This window comes from Centropristis striata, chromosome 4, assembly GCF_030273125.1.
Source record: "Centropristis striata isolate RG_2023a ecotype Rhode Island chromosome 4, C.striata_1.0, whole genome shotgun sequence".
Classification (NCBI taxonomy): domain Eukaryota; kingdom Metazoa; phylum Chordata; class Actinopteri; order Perciformes; family Serranidae; genus Centropristis; species Centropristis striata.
Genome location: NC_081520.1, coordinates 30,373,809 through 30,397,984, shown reverse-complemented (window position 1 = coordinate 30,397,984; position 24,176 = coordinate 30,373,809). Strand labels below are relative to the sequence as shown.

Sequence of the window (24,176 nt, the reverse complement as noted above, 5' to 3'; positions counted from 1 at the left end):
ACTCCAAATAACCATGACATCCTAACATAGACATACTAATTAAAACAATCACAAGTATTGTTACAAGCTGTAAAATCTCTCAGAGGAATGAGGAAGTTGTGTTGCAGGTCATTCCAGTATTAAGGTGCATAGTACCAGAAACTGGTCTTCCTTTATTCAGACCTTTAAAACCAATGTGTCCTTAGTTCCATTTGCAATTAGCAATTGCTATAGAGTAAAATAAAGTTAATTATGTGCACTATTGTGAATTCAAGCACTCTTCAGATTACTGAAGACCACTATTATGACATCAGCTCCACAGCACTGCAGTGCTTTGATTCTGTCATCTGTTGGTGAGCAATGCAGTCCCGGCACCAGATGACTTATCAGATGCCGTAACCTTGTTGCTGTTGCATCATCTTCTGAAATATCACTACGCTATCATCGCCCTTCTGTAGATACATGAGTCAAATGTTTGCTGCGTGTGACTTTTATTTGCACATTTGTAGTGCTTTATGGGTTCAAAATGCGGTCATTGCAGGCAGAAGGACAGCCACTGTGCTCTGTGTGTGTGTCTCTCTCTTTTTATTTTTTGTTTGTTTGTTTTTATTTTCTTTGTTAATTTCTCTGCTAGTTACAAAAGAGTGTTAGTGATGTGTGAGTAAATTAAGTCAAGTAATAGTACTACAAATATTGATTAAAACAAGATTTGTTTAGGGTGTAGGCGTTCTACTCCGGTCTATTTCTCTTGTTTTTTCTTTTTGCCATCAATCAATCAATCAATCAATCAATCAATCAATCAATCAATCAATCAATCAATCAATCAATCAATCAATCAATCAATCAATCAATCAATCAATCAATCAATCAATCAATCAATCAATCAATCAATCAATCAATCAATCAATCAATCAACCATTTAAAAAAAGGAAAGAAAATAATAATAATAATAATAATAAAACATAGAAACAAGCAAACACCCTCCGCCCCTGACCCTCCATCCACCCATCCCATTAAAAACAAAGCACATCTCACTGTGGAGCAGTGAGGAAACACTGGTGGCAGGTTAGAAATGAATTAGATAAAATAAATAAAAATAAAGTAAGGATAAAATAAAAAACAAAAGTAAATAATAATAACAATAAAAAGTAAAAGCTAGATGAAAAAAGATGAAAATAATGAATAAATAATTAAAAAGTAGAGCATTATAAAATATGTATGTATAAAAATAGACTAATAAATAATAGCAAATAAATAAATAATAGAGATGTTGTAACACTAAGATGCATGAGCAGAAAAATATTTTAAAATGGTTCAAGTAAAAGGCAAATTAAAAAGATAAGTCTAAAAATATGAAGTGTCTCTGATTCCCTCAGGTCTTCAGGGAGGCTGTTCCACAAACGTGGACCACAGTGAGAAAACGACGCCTCACTGTGGGTTTTTGTTCTAACTTTTGGTATAATTAAAAGGCCAGAAGACCTGGGGGTCCTCGAGGGTTCATAGGATAAAAGTAAATCAGATAAGTAGGCTGGACTAAGACCATTAAGTGATTTATTAAACCAGAAAAAGAATCTTAAAATCAATTCTGCACATAAATAGTCACAAATCACAACGAACTATGCATTTTCAACAGCCCGAAAGCCCTGCTGAGTGTTCTGTTGCAGGCAGCTCAGTCACCTTGCAGCCATAGTCTCCCACTGCTTTTGAAAAATCCATCAGAACAGCTCACATAGAAATACTGCTGCCTTGACTGAAGTGTGATACAAGTGCTGTTCAACGTGTTGTAATATATTAGTCAAGACAGCGGTATGTCGCTACAAGCTGTGGCAAGAGAGAACAATGGGAGTCTATGATGCGTGAAATGATGCATTAGAAAAGACAGTAGTCGCTTCTTGCAGTGGCAAAACATTATTGGGTTTGGAGCTATTTTGTGGCACTTTTCCCTCACAGTAATGTGATAGTAAGGACCAACAACAAGTGTTTAGAGTGAGGGAAGTGAGGGAAGTGAGGGCCGCCTTCCAGCCACAAGGCTCCAGGGTTTGGACTTTTAAACTCTTTTACCAGCATATGCAGAACTTCCCAGTGACGCAGACAGGCACTCTGACACTGTTTATTCTCACCCCTTCATCCCTGTGGTTTCACAATAACACAGTTGTTCTATACAGTCCTCTAAATGACTGTTATTATGACAGTGAGTGGAGGTTGTTATTGAAGTACAGTATGATCACAGCAGTTTGAGTTCACTGTGCTGAGCTTCACATTTCCCTAGGCTGGCAAACTGACAAGCCATAATTTTCCCTCTTATCACATTTACAGCAGTTGCTAATTATTTATCATTGCGACCTTGATATGATGAATTGATATTTGACTTTTGCACATTTACACATTTAGAATGCACTCGAATTAACATAGGTCACATTTGCGATAGGCTCCCACTACATCATTATAATTGAAAAAGAAGAAATGTATTATTTTGCACTGTACTCTGCAGTAATATTTCATGCCACATACAGTCATGGAAAAATGATTAGACCACCCTTTTTCTTCAATTTGTTCGTTTTGTTGGCTGGTACAACTAAAGGTACATTTATTTGGACACATATAATGATAACAATAAAAATAGCTGATAAGAGTTTAATTTAGGAGCTGATATCTAGACATTTTCCATGGTTTTCTTGATAATAACCAATTATATGACATAATTATATGACAGAGAATGTTGCTGGTTTAAACACATAATGAGACTTTTCTGTTTAAATGTCAAAGCATATCAGTGCAGAGAGTGAAATCCAGTTCTGAAAACAGAATCATTGTGCTAAAAAAATAGCATAGATTAACATGTTAATGATTTTACACTTATTATTATTATCAAGAATAACAAACAAATGTTCCTTTAGTTGTACCAGGCATTAATATTAACAAGAAATTGAAGAAAACAAGTGTGGTTCAATAATTTTTCCATGACTGTATATTAGCTGTTTCATATCAACCAGCACAACTTTTAAACATGCTCTCTGACTTTTTTTTTTTACCAACATGGTATGTGCTTTAAACATAGAGCTGAAAAAACAGAATACGAATCTAAACAAACAATAGAAAGTTACTTAAAGGTCACATGCAAGAAGGAGATTCAAAGTGTTTTGAATGCCAGTATTCACATTTTCCCCGCAACATGTAGATGCTGTGAGGCCATCTGAGAAAAATGCTTATTTATTGTGTTTACTCATTATACTCATAAAATATCATGGCCCAATTTGCTCAGCTCCCTCCACAATATGTCAGCTTAGAGCCACTGTTCAAATCTAGTTTTCTGCCTCCCTGCCTTAACTCCCTCCCTCGTCTGAATGTAATTAAGCTGTAAATCTCCCATGTAATACTCTTCGTTTCACACCTATACTTAGTCAGATTTATGCCCTCTTGTTACTGAAGCGGCACATAATTAATAGATATGATGTGCATGGAAACCTGCAATTAAAATATCCTGTACTGTAGTCTAGCTAACACACTTTTATTATCAGATAACAGGAACCCCAGCCTCTCAGGTCTGTGAGCATACATCAGTGACACTGAGTGCATGTACATCCTGAGGCTTAGTTTGTGTTTTTTGGAAGTGACAACTGCTAATTTTTCAAAACATAAAAGGCTACCGATACATGTCACAGAGTTATAAAGGGGGAAAAAGCATCGGTTTCATAAAACTGACCTTTTAACAAATTGATTTTTATTAGAAAACAAAAGCAAAAAGCAGCAGATATACGGAGGACTTCTTGTTTTTAAATAAGATACATAGCTGTGTGACATATACACTATAATTATTGTATATATCCAGTAGTGGAATGTAACTAAATAAATTTACTCAAGTACTGTACTTAAGTACATTTTTGAGGTACTTGTACTTTACTTGAGTATTTCCATTTAATGTAATTTTATACTTCTGCTAGATTTAGCTGACAGCTTTAGTTACTTTTCAGGTCGAGATTTAACATAAAAAACATGATCCATATAAAGTGATTAAACATTTTATTAAATTAAACCTCATAACAGTATATTTAGTGGTTAAAATGAGCTCTACCTTGAGAAAATATACCACTGCTTACATAATTGCATCAAAAATAATAATCTAATAATATATTTGACAACCTTAGGTTTGGCCGTTCTGCATAACGAGTACTTTTACTTTTAATACTTTAAGTACATTTGATGCTGATACTTTTGTACTCTTACTTCAATTTGTTCTGAATGCAGAACTTTTTACTTTAGTGGAGTAATTTCACAGTTTTATATTAGTACTTATACTTAAGTAAGAGATCTGAATATTTTTTCCACCACTGTATATATCAACCAGCTCTTTTAATGGCTACCTCCTAGATACGTTCAGGTCATTTCACTCAGTTAGGAACAAGCAAAAAACGTCTTGTAGCAACCTATAATGTAATAATTTCCTGATAATGTAATAACACCTGAAAATGTAATAAAATTTGCATTTAACTCTAAACTAAACATACCTCGTCACAGATTTCCAACAAATCACTACCTCATGAAAACAACCACAAACCAACAAATCAACTTCCTGAAAATTTAATCAATTTCCAATTATCAATAAGGTATTATGTTACCGGTAAAAACCATTATTACAATATCAGTCAGGATATTTTAATACATTATTGGTGAAGTTATTACAATATTGGGTTTTTTATTACATTTTAAGGCGTTATTACATTATCAGGAATTTCTTAAATTATAGGGTGCTACAAGGCTATTTTACCAAAACTACTAAAGTTATTGGTGCACACACATTTATGACAATATCTTTTTCCAATTTCCTGCCCACTTCAAACCCCAGACAGAAAAACAGTGGAGAAAAAAATGTAAAAAAAATTGTAAAAATACGGTCATCTACCATGAGAAATATGCAAAAAAAATTAACTTTGTCAACAAAAAGGGCATTCATGATGGATCCCAGTGCTCATAGTAAGAGTAATGTACAGTCATGGAAAAAAATATTAGACCATCCTTGTTTTCTCCTTGCTTTCTTGTTCATTTTAATGCCTGGTACAACTAAAGGTACATTTGTTTGGACAAATATAATGATAACAACAAAAATAGCCGATAAGAGTTTAATTTAAGAGCTGATATCTAGTAATTTTCCATGGTTTTATTGATAATGATTTTGGTTATTATCAAGAAAACCATGAAAATGGCTAGATATCAGCTCCTAAATTAAACTCTAACTCAAATAAATGTACCTTTATTTGTACCATGCATTAAAATGAACAAGAAATCGAAGAAAACAATGGTCTAATGGTCTCTGTCATTGGTTAGTGGTGGGTTAGTGAGTAGGTGTGTAAACTGTGAACTTAGAGACACATTTAATACATTAGTCTCTGAAGAACAAAAGCCACGTGGTTATAGTTGATGTTGAAGGCCGACATAGCTGCTGCGTTTGTATAGAAAACAAAAATCACATTTACAAAGGCCTGTTGCCATGCATCTCCTGCTCTCTCACTTGGCAAACAAAAACACACTTTCGTGCTCTTTCACATGTGGTTTCAATAGCAGCTATTTCATTCCAAGAGGATAACAATAGAGCATTGCAACACACGCTGTTTTAATTAAGTGAGAGGGAAACAATCTTCCTCTGACACTTTCCTTAACTCAATTAACAGCTTCTGCATATCACACACCTTGTGCCTTTACCGCCAATGGTGTTCTTATGTGTGCTCTTGTGTATGTGTGTGTATGCCTGCCATGCTTGTGTGTGTATGGGGCTGGGTACGTGTTTGTGTTTACCCATGCCTGTCTGGTATGTATGTTCGTGTGCATGTGTGTGTTTGTCTATATTAGAGTCGTCAGCTGGAGTCAGAGACGGGGACGACAGAGGAGCACAGTCTGAACAAAGAGGCCAGGAAGTGGGCAACAAGAGTGGCCAGGGAACACAAGAACATCATCCATTACAAGAGAGTAAGACGGACACACACTGGCTCACATTTGTCACCCATTTTTGGAAAACGCATATGTTATAAAGACATAGATGCACTGTTTTTTAATCTAGTCATGTGTTTGTGCATGTTGTTTTCAGTGTCTGGAGGAGTGTGAGAGCCATGGCTTGCCCCCCACGGAGCAGGGGAGATTAGATCTTGAGATGAAGATAGAAGACACCAAAGAAAACATGCGCAAAGCTGAGGTATGTGACTCACAATGTCGACATTTATTTATGATGACGCAGAGGGAAATATAACAGGGTGTTATCTTTGCCTCAGTGTCTGCTTTTAAACCTTGAGGTTTCTATGTTCCTCCTATTTTCTTATCTGAGTGCTCCATGCATGGAGAATGGATGGAAAGATGTTTTTTTTCTGCCTCTCTGAAATGAAACAAAAATACATTTTAGTTGGTGTGAGTTAGTATGGTGTGGCCAGCAACACTAAACAGAGAATGGTGTGTTCAGTGGGAAAATAAGGGAGTGTGTCTTTGTGGTGAAAGATACTATATTTAACTTCTTGTATTAAAAAAGGACTAAACCCATGTTATATTTTTTGAGTTGTGTACATTATACCAAATGTTTCAAACAATTTTCAAACCAAGTCAAATCTGTAGTTTTAATCAACAATCGGTTTAACTTCTGTCAGTGGCGTCATATCCCGCTTTGTACATGTTTCTGCATTGTTTCTTTTGCCAGAAGTTGTCTAAATTTACTTTTCATCCAGTTAAAAGCCACATTTTATTGCTAAACTTTTAGATCTTGCTTGTTTTAAACTATATATTTTAAACTGATAAAGGATTTTAGTCATCGGACAACAGCCCAGAGATAAAAGTCAAGCTAATGTTAGCAACGTTGTTTTGGAGAGGAGGAGATCCGAAGTGATCATTCAGCTCCCAGTTAAAACCTCCTGAGTTATGGACAATGAAGAAATCCTAACAAAGAGAAGCTAACTGCAATGACAGCAGTGTTAGTGAATGCAACAACTCCCATGATGCCACATTACTTCACGATGTCACCAAACTCTATTATTATTGTTTTTGATTGAGAGGCCTCTAGAGGTAGAAAATAACACATTGTGCTAGAATGGTAAATGCTTTTTCCCTATAATATATGCTCAAAAATCTGGGATGCAAAAATGGTCCATTTTGCATATCTCCATAGACTCATTTCATGCCGTAACATCAATGCATTATTAGCCTGGCAAACAAGCCCTGTGTTTCAGTGACAACATCAAATTCAGCCCTGTCCCGAATTCCCTCCTCGCAGTGTTTGAGCTGAGTGACTAATTATTTAGTAGATATTCTCAATGCAAACAGTGGCACTTGGCATTCAGTTTGCCCGTCTGGACGGCTGGCGAAGCAGGGTGCAATTAAGAAACATGGCCCAGGATCAATCAATACACCTTTCACATCACATGAGATGTCAAATCATTTAAGTTATTAAACCATTGTTATCCACAAAGCCTCATAGTCTCCTGGTTTTCCTGCATTCTGTTCAGTAGTAGAGGTTTAAACACACCTTTACACAGTCATGTCTGTCTCAATAACATAAGACACAGGTCTGATATCATTACACTAATGAAAATTGAACATGGTGTCTGCGCTGACTTTAAAAAGTGCTTGCCAGGCTGGCAGCCAAGCAAGCACCAAAATATGCTTGCCAGTTTTGCCAGTCACCTTGTGTTTTGAGTATTAGTCAGCATAATGATAATGTGATATATCCATCCATCCATCCATCCATCTGTCCGGCCATATATCAATCCATCCGTCCGTCCATATATCAATCCATCCGTCCATCCATCCATCCAGCCATCAATCATCCATCCATCCATCCATCCATCCATCCATTCATCCATCCATATATCAATCCATCCATCCATCCATCCATCCATCCATCCATCCATCCATCCATCCATCCATCCATCCATCCATCCATCCACCCGTCCATCCATCCATCCATCCACCCGTCCATCCATCCATCCATCCACCCGTCCATCCATCCATCCATCCATCCATCCATCCATCCATCCATCCATCCATCCATCCATCCATCCATCCATCCATCCATCCATCCATCCATCCATCCACACTCCCTCCCTTTTCCCTCTGCACCTCTCAGCCTTTCCACTGGCACAGATATCTATCATTATCATTGATTCTCACAGATTCTACCTGTCAGAGTATGAATGAACGGAGTGCATTCTCGGCCATTTACTCTCAGCTCGATCCTGTCTCTGTTCTCTCTCCAAAGTCTCCATATCTTTTGGCTTTTCGTCTCTATTGTTCAATTTCAGTCTCTTCACTTTGTTCATTCTCTCTCTAATACTGCCTCTTTGCCTCCATACTGATTTTATGATCAGGCTTTCACATATCTGGCACCCTCTGCTGTCAGGTTTGGTCAAAAAAACATTTCACTGTGTGTGTGTGTGATCATTATTGGGCTATGCAGTCTTTTTTTCATCCCACCTTTTTGTGGAATGTGCAAATAACTGGTTAATCATATCTTGTGTCATTTTGTTGCTTTTATTATACCAGATTTTGGTAGCTATTTCAGTCAACCAAACACTGCAAGTGTATTTTATCAACACTATCACTAGCTTGTGATCTCACTTTGTATGAAACAGTAGAGAATATTTTTTATCCCAAATTGCGAACACCTTTTTAAATACCACATCGTCTCTCTCTCTGTCTCTTCTTCTCTGTTTCTGCCCCTCGCTCACTGTCACTGTCCATCTGCTATTCTTTGCTCTTCCAGGCCAGCATTACCTTGAGTAAGATGATGAATATTTTATGAGCTCATTTGGTACAAATGGATTCATCACAGAGCTCTTATCGCAGAATTATAAAGGGAGTACAAAAGACATTATCCTGGTTTGATTACAGCATTATCTGGCTAGAGATTGTGTCATTCTTTCCGCGTTGCACTGGCCATTTCAACACCTTATCAGTAAGAAAATTAAGCATGGGATATATTTAGGAAGGAAACACCTTGAGTCTGTGATTGAGGCACCTGTATATCAGTGGAGAAAAAAATTGGTGTTTATTTTGCTGGGTAATCATCAAAAATACATTGGTGTTTGATGTCTGAAAAGCCAGTAAGACAGACTAATAGTGTAGTTGACCTCGCTAGACGTCCTCATTAACTGACTTTTCATAAATTGCCTAATTTGCTTGTGACAACATCTTAAACGCTTTGACGGCCCGCTGAGATTCAAAATCAATGTTTATAGTCGATGCACTGTCTGTGCTAAAAATGTGATCATTTACTGCAAGTCGGACTGCGGGCGAGTCTGTGAGGAAGATACAATGTGTAGGTTTATTCAAAGGATATTTTTAATTATGTATTTTTGTTATTAATTGTCTTTGGTTTATGGAAAACACAATGCAGGAAACATTAACATGAATGACTTGAATGAACTCAACTCAACTCAACTCAACTCAACTTTATTTGTAAAGCACTTTAAAACAACAACAGCCGCAACAAAGTGCTGTACATAAACAAACAGAACAAGAGACAATAAAATAAATAAAACAGGAAATAAACACTAAAATAAATAGATTTATTGCTTTTTAAAAGACAATTTAAAAAACAATAAATAAAAGCAAACCATAAAACACTAAAAACAAGAGCAGAGTCTCATGCGTGGTTAAAAGCCAAGGAATAAAAATAGGTTTTAAGATGACTTTTAAAAATGGACAGTGAGGAGGCTTGTCTGATGTGTAAAGGCAGCTCATTCCATAGGTTGGGGGCTGCAACAGAAAAAGCTCTGTCCCCTCTGAGCTTCCGTTTAGACCTCGGTACCTCCAGGAGCAGCAGATCAGCTGACCTGAGGCACGGAGCAGGAGCGTAGGGGTGGAGGAGCTCAGAGAGGTACAGTGGGGCGAGACCATTTAAAGATTTAAAAACAAATAAAAGAATCTTAAAATGGACTCTAAAATGCACAGGCAGCCAGTGGAGGGAGGCCAGGATGGGAGTTATGTGCTCCCTCTTACGCACTCCAGTTAAGAGGCGAGCAGCCGCGTTTTGCACTAACTGGAGCCGTGCGATGGAGGACTGGCTGACTCCAAAGTACAGTGAGTTACAGTAATCCAACCGAGATGTAACGAAGGCATGGATTACCGTTTCAAAGTGCTTGTGCGTAAGGAAAGGCTTCACCTTAGCCAGCTGCCTGATATGAAAAAAGCTTGACCTCACAGCAGCGCTAATCTGACGATCTAATTTAAAATCACTGTCCATCTTAAAACCTAAATTTGACACAGTTGGTCTTATAAAATCTGCCAGAGGGCCCAAGTCAAAAGGAGGGGTCACACAAGAGCCACTAGGGCCAAACACTATCACTTCTGTTTTCTTCTCATTAAAATTTAAAAAGTTCAAGGCCATCCAGGCCTTGATGTCTTTGAGACATGACAGGAGCGGTGTGAGGGAGAAAGCATCTTTTTTCTTCAGTGGCACATATATCTGACTGTCGTCAGCGTAGCAATGGAAAGGGATGCCGTGCTTTCTCAAGATGGAGCCCAAAGGCAGTAAATACAAACCACTTTTAGGATCTTACTTGATTATCCATGGTTATTTAAAGAATATGTTAAAAACCCAGGGAAGATGCTGCCTTTATGCACATAACTAGACACATCAGTAGGTTGGATTGAGTGTTCATATCATTAAGGTGGAAAAAAAGTAATATGGCGACAGAAGACTGTAAAATTTACCTTTATTTTAAATTCAGATGTCTCCCCTGCTGTACTAAATGTACACATAAAAGGAAAAGGAGCCGCAAGACGAAATAAATAAAACGGTGTAAATGTTTTATGCCTTTAAATCTATTCTGCGGTGTTCGACAGTGTGCACCTCAATCTTTAAAAGGATCCTCTTTTTCTTTCCTCTGTTTGAATGGAATCGATAAACACTGAAAGAACATCTGATTTTATGGCCTTTGGCTGAGTGCTTGATAAAAGACTCTGAATACTGAAACTAGAGGCTGTGCTTCTCTTTCTCTGAAATCACTTGAATATTTAGTACTGTAACACAATTTATCAGCATGATTAAGTGATGCATGCTGTGATAAAAGAGAAGTTAAACTTTGCACAAAATGAAATCAAATGTATTTTATATTCCTTTATAATTTATATATAATGATGGTATGCCCCAGGCCAGGACTGTGTATTCTCGTGGAGCTTTCGTTATTACATAAGTAGAGCAACAAGCTTCAGATAAGAAGGGAAATTAACCCTTTATGCCCTCCTCAAATTTACTACCCTCTCGTGAACTAACACTAAAACTGCTATCAAATCAACAATTTCTTCCAAAAAAACACAAAAAATGAATTATCTTCCACATAATAAATAGTAGGGAGCCTGGGTTTTGGTGGTGATTGGAGTCTTGGATATGTCAAAGATTAGCAACAAATTTTGATTGCATTAGTATTTTTTATGTAGTGCCAGATACTCCCTCTGGTGACCCTCGTGGCCAAAAAAGGCCACACACACTAAAACTGCTATTAAATCAACATACATCCATATTTTTTACAGATTTTTTTTATAAATCTCTAAAACAACTTAAGACTTGACAACTAGTTGAATTTTTCCATAATTTATTCCAAAAAAAAACCACAAAAAATGTTTGTTTTTTTCTCCATATAGTAAATAGAAGGGAGCTGGGGTTTTGGTGCTGATTAGAGTCTTGGATATGTCAAAGATCAGCAACAAAATTGATTTGATTGCATTAGTATTTTTTATGTAGTGCCAGATACTCCCTCTCGTGACCATTGCCACAAAGGTCACAAAAGGGTAGTAAATGCACCAATGGAGTATAAAGACATGTAAGGATTAATGACATGGATTTCAAAAAATGTACTAAAAAGAAAAGTTCCTGCAAACATTCATGCCTCAAGCTGTAACAGCCAAAATGATCAACAATTGGAGGGCATTAGGGTTAAGAAGAGATTTTGATTATTGTGAATTCATGAGGCCTCTATTCTACACTTTCCCCAAAGTGTGTTACAGAAGAGACACAAAAATCATCTTTATACAGGATCTTGCATCTTTGTTTGTGTCCCCTTTCCCTCATAGCATACTTTCAATTACAGCAGAATTCCATCTAAAATTACCCTTATTGTTATTACAGGAGTTCATGGAGGATGAAAGAGTGAGCCAATTGAGGCTGTCTCCATACTAATGAGCTGTTGAAGGCTGTTCTCAAACTGGCTCCACCAGACAATCTGGCCTCATTAACACGTGGCATCGAAATGCTTTAGACAGAAGATGCGTCAAGAGACAAGATTGTGCTCCCAGACACTTCCCCGCACAAGCAAACAAAACCAATAAGGATCAGGAAATTGATCCGGAGTATCTACTCATAATCTACATTGGCATATCAAACCTTTGCCAAATACAACATGGACATAATCATAAGGTCATTTTCACTTATACAGTCATGGAAAAAAATATTAGACCACCCTTGTTTTCTTCATTTCTGGTACAACTAAAAGGTACATTTGTTTGAACAAATATAATACTAATAATAATATAATATAATGACATGGCTAATAAGAGTTTAATTTAAGAGCTGATATCTAGACATTTTCTATGGTTTTCTTGATAATGATTTTGGTTACTATCAAGAAAACCATGGAAAATGTCTAGATATCAGCTCTTAAATTAAACTCGTATCAGCTATTTTTGTTATTATCATTATATTTGTCCAAACAAATGTACTTTTAGTTGTACCAGGCATTAAAATGAACAAGAAACTGAATAAAACAAGGGTGGTCTAATATTTTTTTCCATGAATGTAGAATATTCTTGGTTATTACAACCTAGTGAACATATTGTGTCTATTAGTTCCCTCAGTATGCAGCTTCTTATCTCCTTCTGCAACTGTAGTTTGTCATTTCAAATTGATCTCACATTTGCTGTTCTCATCTGCTGTTGCCATCGTTTCAGCTCTGCAGCACCAGAATTGATACAAGTATTTGCAACAAAAAAGGTGGCCCTATAATTGAAAATGATTCAATATTAGTTATAGCCAGACTGCTGAGTTTTCCTCCTGCAGTAGCTCTCTGCCTGTCTGTCTCTCCAACTATATATCTGCCTACCTTTCTGCCTGTGTTATCGATTTGCTCTGCTTCCTGTCTATCCACCACTGGCTGCTTGTTCTATTCACTTTAACTACTACTGCACATGTGGCTGAACATATATTGGCAATTGTTTCAACTTTTCTCCTCCTAACTCTGGTTCAGCAACCTTTAGCGTTTGTTGGGTGCTGCTAATGGAAAGGAGAGGAAAAAATGGAAGCACTTATGGGGCTCAGGTCTTTATTGATCAAAGAAGTCTGTCTTGACAGTGTGTATCTGTGTGTCTGACCACACGTCTCTGTGGGAGGGAGCTACCAGCTATCAATCTGCTCCGTCAGCCCCGGTGAGAAAGAAAAGACTAGGATAATGAAAGAGGAAATTGATGAAAATGGGGAGGAAAAGCAGAGAGAAAAAAGAGAAAGGATCAGAGATGAAAGAGAGTTGAGGAGGCGAGACAGAGTGAATGTAAATCTCAGGGGTTTGCCTACTGGTGGATGTAGCCTGATCATATTGTCTCATTAGGAAAGAACACGGCACATGTCCAGCGTTCACAGCTCATTAAAAGAAAGTGCAGCAAGTTTTGATGATTTGCCATTTAAGAGACTACGTGACACTTTTTGGAGTGCAAATCCAGTTCACATCCTCACTCTGTCACTGGACTGTTGGTACGGCTGCACAGTGATGGAAAATCATAATCACAGTTACCTTACCTTAATATTAAAATCACTAATATTTAACTTGATTTCTCACTGACATCAGAAAACTTGCATTAATGCACTTTCAATATAACTAAAACAAAAAAACAAATAAACATATATAAATTATATATTGTATACAGTCATGGCAAAAATGATTAGACCACCATTGTTTTTTTCAATTTCTTGTTCATTTTAATGCCTGGTACAACTAAAGGTACATTAGTTTAGACATATATAACGATAACAACAAAAATAGTTCATAAGAGTTTAATTTAAGAGCTTATATCTAGACATTTTCCATGGTTTTCTTGATAATAAACAAGGGTGGTCTAATAATTTTGTCCATGATTGTATTATTATATTATTTGTATTGATGCTTTTATGTCTGCAGTGTTTTAATTTTGTAAAGTGGGCTCATTTTAACTACTTAATACACTGTTATGAGGTTTCATGTAAAACAAATGTCTCTCGACCTGTAAAGTAACTAAATCTGTCAGCCAAAAGTAGTGGAGTAAAAAGTGCAATATTTGCCTCAAAATGTCGTGGAGTAGAAGTATAAAGTTACATAAAATGGAATACTCGAGAAAAATACAAGTACCGGTACCTCAAATTGTACTTAAGTACAGTACTGGAGTAAATGTAATTAGTTACATTCCACCACTGGTCCTGTTTGAGTCCAGGTCTCACAAAAGTCTGTGGAGACACTCATGAAAAATCACAAGGGGGGAGGTGTTAGTGATGCGTTTACCATCAACCATGTATTATTAAGATTCATGCAAGAAAAAGAGTTCATGTCAGTGATATGTTTTATGTTCTAACATACTGAACTCCTTCTTTCTCCAAAGACAATAAAGTTGAAAGCTGAGGCTCGGCTAGACCTTCTTCGGCAAGTAGGGGTCGCCGTGGATACCTGGCTGAAGAGCGCCATGAACCAGGTACACCTTGTCTGTGTGTGTTTGAGAGTATGTGTACCTATACTGTGTGTGTGTGTGTGTGTGTGTGTGTGTTTGTGTGTGTGTGTGTGTGTGCGCGCGCATTCATATATACAATTGTTCATGCATTCATTCCAGTTAGTGTAGTGCAGTGTGTGTGTGTGTGTGTGTGTGTGTGTGTGTGTGTGTGTGTCTGTTTGCAGTATGTGTATAAACCCCCTTGCTCTCTCTGTGCATGCCATAGGTAATGGAGGAGCTGGAGAATGAACGTTGGGCCAGCTACACTTCCCATGATCCCTCACTGTCGGTGAGACACCTCCCCTCACTGTGTGTGTTGCTGCTTTCCAGCCAAGCCAGAAAAACTTCACAAAAACCTGAAAGTTTATTAATGAAATTTGAAAACAACTGGATGAAAACAATGAACAACAGTTGACATAACCTAAACCCTAATGTAACTATCGGTATGCTAATACATACTGTAAACATGTACAGTATATGCATACATTATTTAAATAAGCTATTTTAAAAGTTGTAGTTTTTGACTTGGCTGGAAAGTGCAAATCTCACACCTAGAACTCAGAAGTAGAAGAGTCCCATTTCCCCACACAACACAAGGCGTAGCTGATTAGTGTCGCATGCATGGTGGCCTCTTGGGCCCACTTCAGATGAACACCAGACCACTGTATGTTTGTCATGTGTCTACTATTGGCCCGTCTGTCTTCCCAACAGTTTAACTTCTTCTGCTTCACAAGTCTCGCACTCAATTCAGCACGTTCAAAAATGTGATTTTAAACTTCAAGGCCTTGACTCGTAATCACAGACTTTTCAATCTTTATGATTTCATTATAAGTGAAAACCACCCAGCTAGAATAGTTCTCCTGACAAATCACTTCCTGAATGATGTAAATTGCAAGATAATTGACCTCAGCACTGCTGCCTAATCATCCGTCACGCCAGTTACAGCCTCTTAAAACGCCCCACTTCCCCGCTGGAATACTGATGTAGTCCTCACACGACTGGAGCTTTTTATTTCATGACCCCTAGCTTTAATGTAGGATAGACCAAGTACAGATCTGAGGCCTGAAGGGACCTTTTTCTTTAATCACCTCATCGCTTTTATGAGCATTTTTGATGCTCTATGTATGTCACGGGGAGAAGTTCGACATTACACTACCAGCAAATAATTTGACATTTTGATAAATATTTGTTTTCTTGTTTAGATTAAGATGAAAAGATTGATTCCACTCGTACGCCTATTGCATGTCTGTGCACTAAGTATGTGGGTTCAGCTTGGCACTGGTTAGCTTAGCTTAATTTAGCACAAAGACTGGAGGCAAGAGGGGAACAGCTAGCCTGGCTCTGTTCAAACATGGTTGGATTACTGAACAGTAAAGTTATTAGCTACTGGAAAGTAGCTAGTAATTGTAGACAAATGTAGTGAATGAAACATTACAGTATTTGGCTCTGGGATGATGTAGAGAACTATAAAGTTGCATACAAAGGTAATACATGTGCATATCAATATTTATGAGAATATCATAGAAAAATGTATGTCAGTAATTCAATTCAAAAAGTGGAAATAACACATTGTATAGATCCATTACACTCAGAATGAAACATTTCATGTCTTTATTTATTTAATTTCTTCTAATTATAATCATCATGGTTAGGGTACAATACACGATATATATCCCGATATCTTTATCACAAAGTGAGAGCAAATGTTCAGTCAAAGTCAAATATGACATGTCACAATTAATTTTATGGAAGTGAACATGAATATTGTATAACAACAGGAGTATCTTTTTAAAAAAAAAAAATCAAAGCTCCATAAAGTGCACATTTAAATAAAAAAAATAGCTTAAATAAAAATAACCTATGAAATAAAATAGGCCAATCTTTGTCTGTTCCAGCCCCTCCCCTCTCTGTGCATGAAAGAGGAGGGGCGGAGGCGTGGGGAGCAGTGCAGGGAGCTCCGGGTCAGCAGCTTGCCTGGAGCAAGGATCACAGTGCAAATTTGAACTATATTGAAATATGCGATATGGTCTAATTCCATATCACATTTAAAAATATATCGATATATCGCCCAGCTCTAATTATGGCTTACATCTAATGAAGACCTAAAATTCAGTGTTGCAAAAAAATGTGTAACCAATTTTAAAAAGTATGTTTAATATGGAAATGTCCTCTGAAAAGTATGTCGATCTATATGACTCAATACTTGGTTGGGGCTGTTTGACTTGAACTACTTGAAATAGACTTTTCCATCATATTCTAATTTATTGAGATGCACCTGTACTTAAGTTACACACAAATAGATATAATGTGTCATTAAGTGAGCTTCATCACCTTTGGAAAGAGCCAGGCTAGCTGATCTTACCTGCTTCCAGTCTTTATGCTAAGCTAAGCTAACTGACTGCTGATGGTAGCTTCATATTGATCATACAGACAAAACAGTGGTGTCGATCTTCACATTTAAGTCACAAGAAAGTGAATGAGCGCATTTTAACATTTCAAGCCATTCCTTTAAATTTAAAAGTGGCTGCTTATCCCAGATACAGGGGGGATGTCACACAATATGTGTCTTAGTTTCTAAAGCCACTCTTAATGTAACCTTTAGTTATGCACAATCAATAATGCTGCCATATACATTATGTTTGTGTGTGTGTGTGTGTGTGACTGGATGTGTGTGTGTGAGTTATGGATATTTATGTGCAATGCACGTGTACGCCAATGAGGAGGATTTGTGTTGGAGACTTGTCTGTGTCCGTCTGTCAACAGGACTAAACATAGTCGGTCTGCTCCGTTGGAAGCACTTGACATTCAGCTCACATGATGTTGCAGCTCGCAGCTAACACTGGAGAGAAAGAACGAGAGAGAGAGAGAGAGAGAGAGATACCGGGTGTGAGACAGTGGAAGAAAGTCTGGAGAATGAGGGCAATCTGTGAGGAGGTTTATGGAGAGAAGGGGTGATGTGTTGGAGAGATAATCAGGAAAGGAGGAGAGAGAAAGAAAGGAGCTAAGAAAAAGAGGAGGTGGTGTGATGAGGGGGAGAGGTGAGGAGGTTGCAGCGTCAGAGTGATAATGTTGAAGTAAAATTGGATGCAGAGGTGAGAGAGACGGGGGATTGTGAGAAACAGCACAAAACATAGGAGAGATTCCTGCAATGCTACAGAATACAGATAGATAGAAAGATACCTATATAGAACAGGAATCTATCCACAGACAAAGAAGCAACCAAAACAAAGAACTGGCATTTACATATATCAGGGCTCCTGACTAACTTTTTGCATTGGTTACACTGGTGTGCCTATTTTTTTTTTTAGGTGCACCGGCACAAAAGTTAGGTGCACCAAAATTTTTCATTGCCTCACCTTTAACGCCATAAGGTCACCTTTTTATCGCTCTCCATAACTTTCATATAATGTGAATGATTTTTTTAACAAGAACAAGGTGTAGAGAAATGTTATCTTTATTTAATTAAGCTGCTCGTACTAGAAGCACAATTATATATTTTTTAGTGTGTTCAAAGTGCTTTACTGAGCTCAAATTGAACATTTCAAAATAAAACACAAAGCAAAATAAAACAACAAAAAGACAACAAACATAATTTAATTTAACATTCATAATAAATGAAAAGAAAAAAATGTCTAGAAGCTTTTTTCCATTCATGATCTGTTATTTCCACCATTCAGATCCACTATGGATATTATTAAAGTTAAAAAAACAACAACAGTAGAGCATCAGTCAGCAAGGAACACTTTTACATTGCTTATCATTTCCATTCAGTCCCACGTGAGTGCAGGTTTGATGTAAGTGACATCATTTACTTTTTCCCTTAATCGTCTGACCTAATAACACATTGGCTGGTGTTCAGCGGACACAATCATGTTCTGGGATATTAAATAATGAATTCATCATCAGGATCGTCTTCATACAGACGCAAATAATAATAATAAAATAATATACCGGTAATATGAATGCATTCCCGTGTCCCTGAGCAGGACACAGTTCATAGTATAAATACACAATGCAGGTTGCATGTTATTCATGTGCAGCTGTTTGTTAAACAGAGAAAACACTTGTTATTATTATTATTATTATTATTATTATTAATATTATTATTATTATTATTATTAGTGCATGTCTACAGCTGTTAAAGCCGACTGACAGCTGATTATTATTATTATTATTATTATTAGTGCATGTCTATAGCTTTTCTCCTAGCTTTGCTTCCCTGCGTCTCTCCATGCATCCCTGGTGGGCGGGACTAACATGCAAGTGAACGACGCAAGTGAGGGAAGCGGGGATGCAAATAAGAGCTTTGAGAGACACCCCATGAGTGTGTGAGTTCGGTCACAGGAGAACACTGAGAGTTTTCACCCGGGCAGCATCAGGTGCATCAGTGCGACCTAGAAAAATTATAAGTCGCACTCTTAAAAATTTTGGTCGCATGTGTGACCAAATTGTTCGCACTCTCGAGCCCTGTATATACTCAATTATCTGCAGGTAGCTACTTAGTGCTAGTTGAACTTTTGGATTGTATTTTTATGCCCTCAAAGTTTTCTTTTAGCTTTGCTCTATTTATAAGATGAATCAGTTGGAGGCTAGAGTTGTTGAAACTCCTCCATCAGGCGTGGGTGTCATTATAGGAACAGGCCACATTGAGAATTCAGGAATTTGACAGCAGTTCAACAGCCTTTGATTTTATTTGGGGTGTACTGGAGCCTTGAGAGACTGAAAGCAGCAGAGAAAGAGGGATTATAATAACAAGCTGCAACAAGGGAAATGAAGAGAGTGAGATGAAGAGGAAGCGAGGAACAGTAGGAGAGAAGTGTTGAAGCAGTTTGCTGATTAGGGAGAGGTCAAGAAGTGGCCGATGGTCCGACAGACGAGGAAGGATGAATGGATTGGGAATAATAAAATGTGGAGGAGAGGAAAGGAAAACAATGAGAGCGGGGAGCAGGCACTTCTCTTCACTTTCTTCATTCCACTCAACTTTATTAATACGACTGTGAAATACTGTAAGCCATGAAGTCCCCCAGGCTGCTGCTGCTGCCTTCATTACAATATCACTTTCACAGTTATTACCTCCAGGAACCATAAAAGCATCCTTTGCTCTGCATCTCAGCTGTATTGGTACACACACTGAGATGTATTCTTGTTGATATTTTATTGGGTTATACTGAAATACACGGTGGTCATTTCACTTCAGGGATGAAATGGAGTCGGCCCGAGGCTGGGCAGCGTACTTTAAATCAATGCAGTAAAGTGGATACAAGTGACTTAATGAAACAAACTAATTAAAGAGCTTCGATGAGAGTGTGTTCGTTTGAGGAGTGCTTGCTTATGGCAATAATCATGATTATTTTGCCTAATGTTGAGATGAGGATTAGTTAACTTTTACTTATCCACGCTGCAAAAAAGGTGTGTCTAAAAACAAGATAAAAAGACTAAATCTGAGGGAAATTATCTTGCTGCATGGACAGATAATTTCACTTGACAAGATTTATTGAATTAAGATGATTAAATCTAGAAATAAGAATGTTGAACACTTAAAATGAGAAATTTACTCTTAAAACAAGATACATTTTCTAACACTTCTAAATCTAAGGTTTTTTTTAATCTTGGCAAGAAACAAATAATTTGCAGTGCATAAACTATGGAATCGTCATGCATTTATTGAACTTTTTACCAATGGATTTTCTTGAAATTCAAATATAATATGATAGAGAATAGGCTGAGAATAAGCATTGTCTTTTCTTCCAATCCGTTTTCTTATATAACCAAATTGTCAGATGTGATCAGGTTCATTCTCATTTGACGAGGTCAGCCGATGGTGGCCAGATGATGTTACCATGTCCAAAATCAAATGCGTTAAAGAGGACAGTTATTTATCGTACCATCAATCATTGGAATAATTGTCCTCTGAATATACGTAAACTGAATAGCAAAATATCTTTACGTACCATTTGAGAATGCACTATTTAAATTTGTGAGTAGGGAATGGACGGTATGAATGTAATAATGAATGTAATACTTATGAATGTTATAACTGATTTGATGATGTTTTAATGATGTCTACAATGTTTCATTGTTTTTACATTATCATTGTTATGTGATTTTTTATTTTATTTTATTTTTTGGACCCCAGGAAGACTAGCTCGTCCCTCTTTGGTGACAGCTAATGGGGATCCTTTTAACAAGTAACAATTAATAAATAAACAATTCAGCTTAAAAAAATAAAATAAAATGAAATAAATAAATAAAAAATAAATTGATAAGCACGTAAATTATATAGTATATAAAAGAATAAAAATATGTATGCATTAAATATACAAATAATTAAATGTATCAAAAATAAATTGTCTTGTTTTATTTATAATACTAATACTAATAATAATACATTTTATTTATAATGCACGTCACATTAAAGGAAATCTCAAAGTGCTACAGGTTTAAAGCATAACAGGCTGATTATAAAAAGGATTAAAAAGGATAAAACTGCTAAAAACAGAAGAAAAAGTATACATATATATACATACATACATAGACAATCTAAAAACCATCTGGACAGGAGGAACCAAAGGTTTTGCTAAAAAGGGCAGTTTTTAGTTATTTTTTAAAAGTGTGTTTTCATAGTCATTGGAAGCCAACATTGTAACTGAAAAAAAAAATTGATCAATGGCACAGCCCAGTTAATATTTAAAAGTGAATACTTTAGGACCACACCTGTGGCTTTTTATTTCCCTAGGGAATAGATTCTTATGACCCATTTACAAAACACACATCAGCTTTGTTCTGCTCCGGTGTTGAGTTTACTGTGTCAACAGAAATCTGATGACTAAACACAATGACTTGGAATGGATAAACACACACACACACACACACACACACACCATTGTTGTGGCCAGGTCAGCTTGCTATTTGTGATGGATCTTTCTACCAGCTAGATCACATGACGTTCATATACGCCAGTGAAATTCTCCTGGAACAAAAGAGGGAGGGGCTGGATCATATGAAACATTAGTCCCTCTACACCTGTCTCTGAAAGCTGTAGCAGCCACACAGAGCAGGACAGAGAAACTCAGGCAGCAAGAGAAGGTAAGAACTTCTGTAGATTAAACCGTGACGCCAGCATAGAGAGAGAGTGCAGGCACACTGGAGGAGAGGGAGAGGTAACAAATGAAAGTGTTTGTTAAATGGACAGACCTCTCAACTTTCAACTAGTAGCGGCGCTTTTGCTGCCAGCCGACACAGACAAAGATAATCAACATATCAGGTCACCTACAGTCGTGGAAAAGTTTTATTCAATTTCTTGTTCATTTTAATGCCTGGTACAACTAAAGGTACATTGTTTGGACAAATATCATGACATCAACAAAAATAGCTCATAAGAGTTTAATTAAACCATGTAAAATGTCTAGAGTGGGGCGGCTGTGGCTCAGTTGGTAGAGTGGTCGCCTACTGATAGGAAGGTTGGTGTTTCGATCCCTGACCATGGCAGCTACATGTCGAAGTATCCTTGAGCAACTGAACCCCAAATTGCTCCCGATGCTGCGTTCATCGGTGTGTGAATGAATTCCCAATGGTGGCAGGTGGCACCAGTGTGCCCTGGTAGCCTCGGCCACCAGTATGAATGTGTGTGAATGGGTGAATGAGCGTAGTGTGTAGTGTAAAGTGCTTTGGATAAAAGCAATATATAAGTGCACTCCATTTTACTCCATTTATAGATATCAGCTCTTGAATTAAACTCTTATGAGCTATTTTTGTTGTTATCATTATATTTGTCCAAACAAATGTATCGTTAGTGTACCAGGCATTAAAATGAAAAAGAAATTAAAAAAAACAATGGTCTAATAATTTTTTCCATGATTGTAGCTGGGCGTCCCATCCAGACATTAGAGCCAGAAGGTTGAGGGGTTTTTTTGTATTGTGTTGACCAGCAACAAGTCCAACCTTTTACAGAGGAATCTTTTGGGCTGTTATGTGACATTAATGAAAGGTTAACTTTGCTCTTCTGGCACCATATGTTCAATATGTGATTGATTTCATAAAGGAACTAGAATGGCACTCTGCTCAGGCCAGTGGTCTCATTGTTCTTCCAACTTCAGTAAATCGTAATGTGGAAACAACATTGTTGCTGCAAAGAAGTTGTGTCGTATTTTATTACTTTTAAGCCTCTAAACACGTCGATAGATGCTCACGGTATTTGCATGACAATGAAGAACAAGAAATGTATCAGGGCAACCAGGAAATGTGAACCAAAATTTTCGCCACCACCTGAAATTTCCCAGTCCAGAGCTAAACTTTTCAGATCATCCCAAAACAACTAAACTACTACTACTGCACTTATGTCCAAAAAGTACATGTCACAAAGGGCTGGGCGATATATCAATTTTTAAAAATGTATCAATATATTTTTAAATGTGATATGGAATTAGACCATATCGCCTATATCGATATAGTTAAAAAAAATAATCTTTATTGATATATAAACACTGCCTTTACTAGGGTTTGTCATATTTAATTATTTTGTAATGTCCATTATTCTATTCTCATATAAAATACATTTATTTCAGAAAAATATTCGCCTATTTTATTCCATAGGCTTTTTTTATTTAAGATATTTTTTATTTAAATATGCACTTTATGGAGCTTCGATTAAAAAAAAAAGGTTCTCCTGTTATACAGTATTTATGTTCACTTAAATAAACGGTTTCAATAAAAACTACTTGTGGCATGTCATATTTGACTTTGACTGAACATTTGCTCTCACTTTGCGGTAAAAATTTCGATCGATATTCAGCCTAAATATATCAGGATATGACTTTTGGTCCATATCGCCCAGCCCTAATGCCACTTATTTTTGCTTTTTCTTGTGTTGTTTCTCGACTTCATCCTTGCTTGTGTTGTATGACCTCTCAAATGTACGTCACTTTGGATAAAAGTGTCTGCTAATTGACATAGATTGTAGATTTTAGACATTGTACATGAATGTGCACAATGATTACGATCCACTCCAACAGTTTCTTCCTTGGTCTGTGCTAAAACCTTCCACCACATTTCATGAAATTCGCGCCACTATATTTTCATCAATCCTGCTGACAAACAGACATATCCTCCCTGGTGGAGGTAATAACATGTTGTTTATTTGATCTGCAGTGCAAGAATGTTTGTTTTTTACTCTGGAGCTTTAAAGGTGAAGGGTGCTTTTCTTATTTGTCCTTGTTATTATCAGCGGTTCTGACTCTATCTTGTTGTGTTTGTGTGTTTAAGGGCACAGTTGACTTGGAGCGTGAGGAGGGAGAGGAGTGTGAAGAGAACATGGAGGTTTTTGACGACAGTAGTTCAAGTCCTTCGGGAACCCTCAGAAACTACCCGCTTACCTGCAAAGTCCTGTACTCATACAAGGTAGGAGCCAACACACACAGAGTTACCGTCTGAGGTTACATGGTCACACGCCTACACATATCAAATATCAGGTCAACCACAACAACGTGCATCCATGTATGCAC

The 24,176-nt window shown here is 37.1% G+C and overlaps 1 protein-coding gene across 2 annotated transcripts in view; it reads left to right on the top strand.

The window, feature by feature from the left end:
* The window catches only part of LOC131969982 (F-BAR and double SH3 domains protein 2-like), an 86,705-nt gene that overhangs the window by 52,525 nt on the left and 10,004 nt on the right, over positions 1-24,176 (top strand). For both annotated transcript variants that reach the window (XM_059331218.1, XM_059331219.1), the window contains 5 exons: positions 5,824-5,940; positions 6,059-6,163; positions 14,572-14,661; positions 14,903-14,965; positions 23,938-24,072. In XM_059331218.1, coding sequence (XP_059187201.1) covers positions 5,824-5,940; positions 6,059-6,163; positions 14,572-14,661; positions 14,903-14,965; positions 23,938-24,072 — 510 coding nt within the window. The remainder of the gene's footprint in view (positions 1-5,823; positions 5,941-6,058; positions 6,164-14,571; positions 14,662-14,902; positions 14,966-23,937; positions 24,073-24,176) is intronic.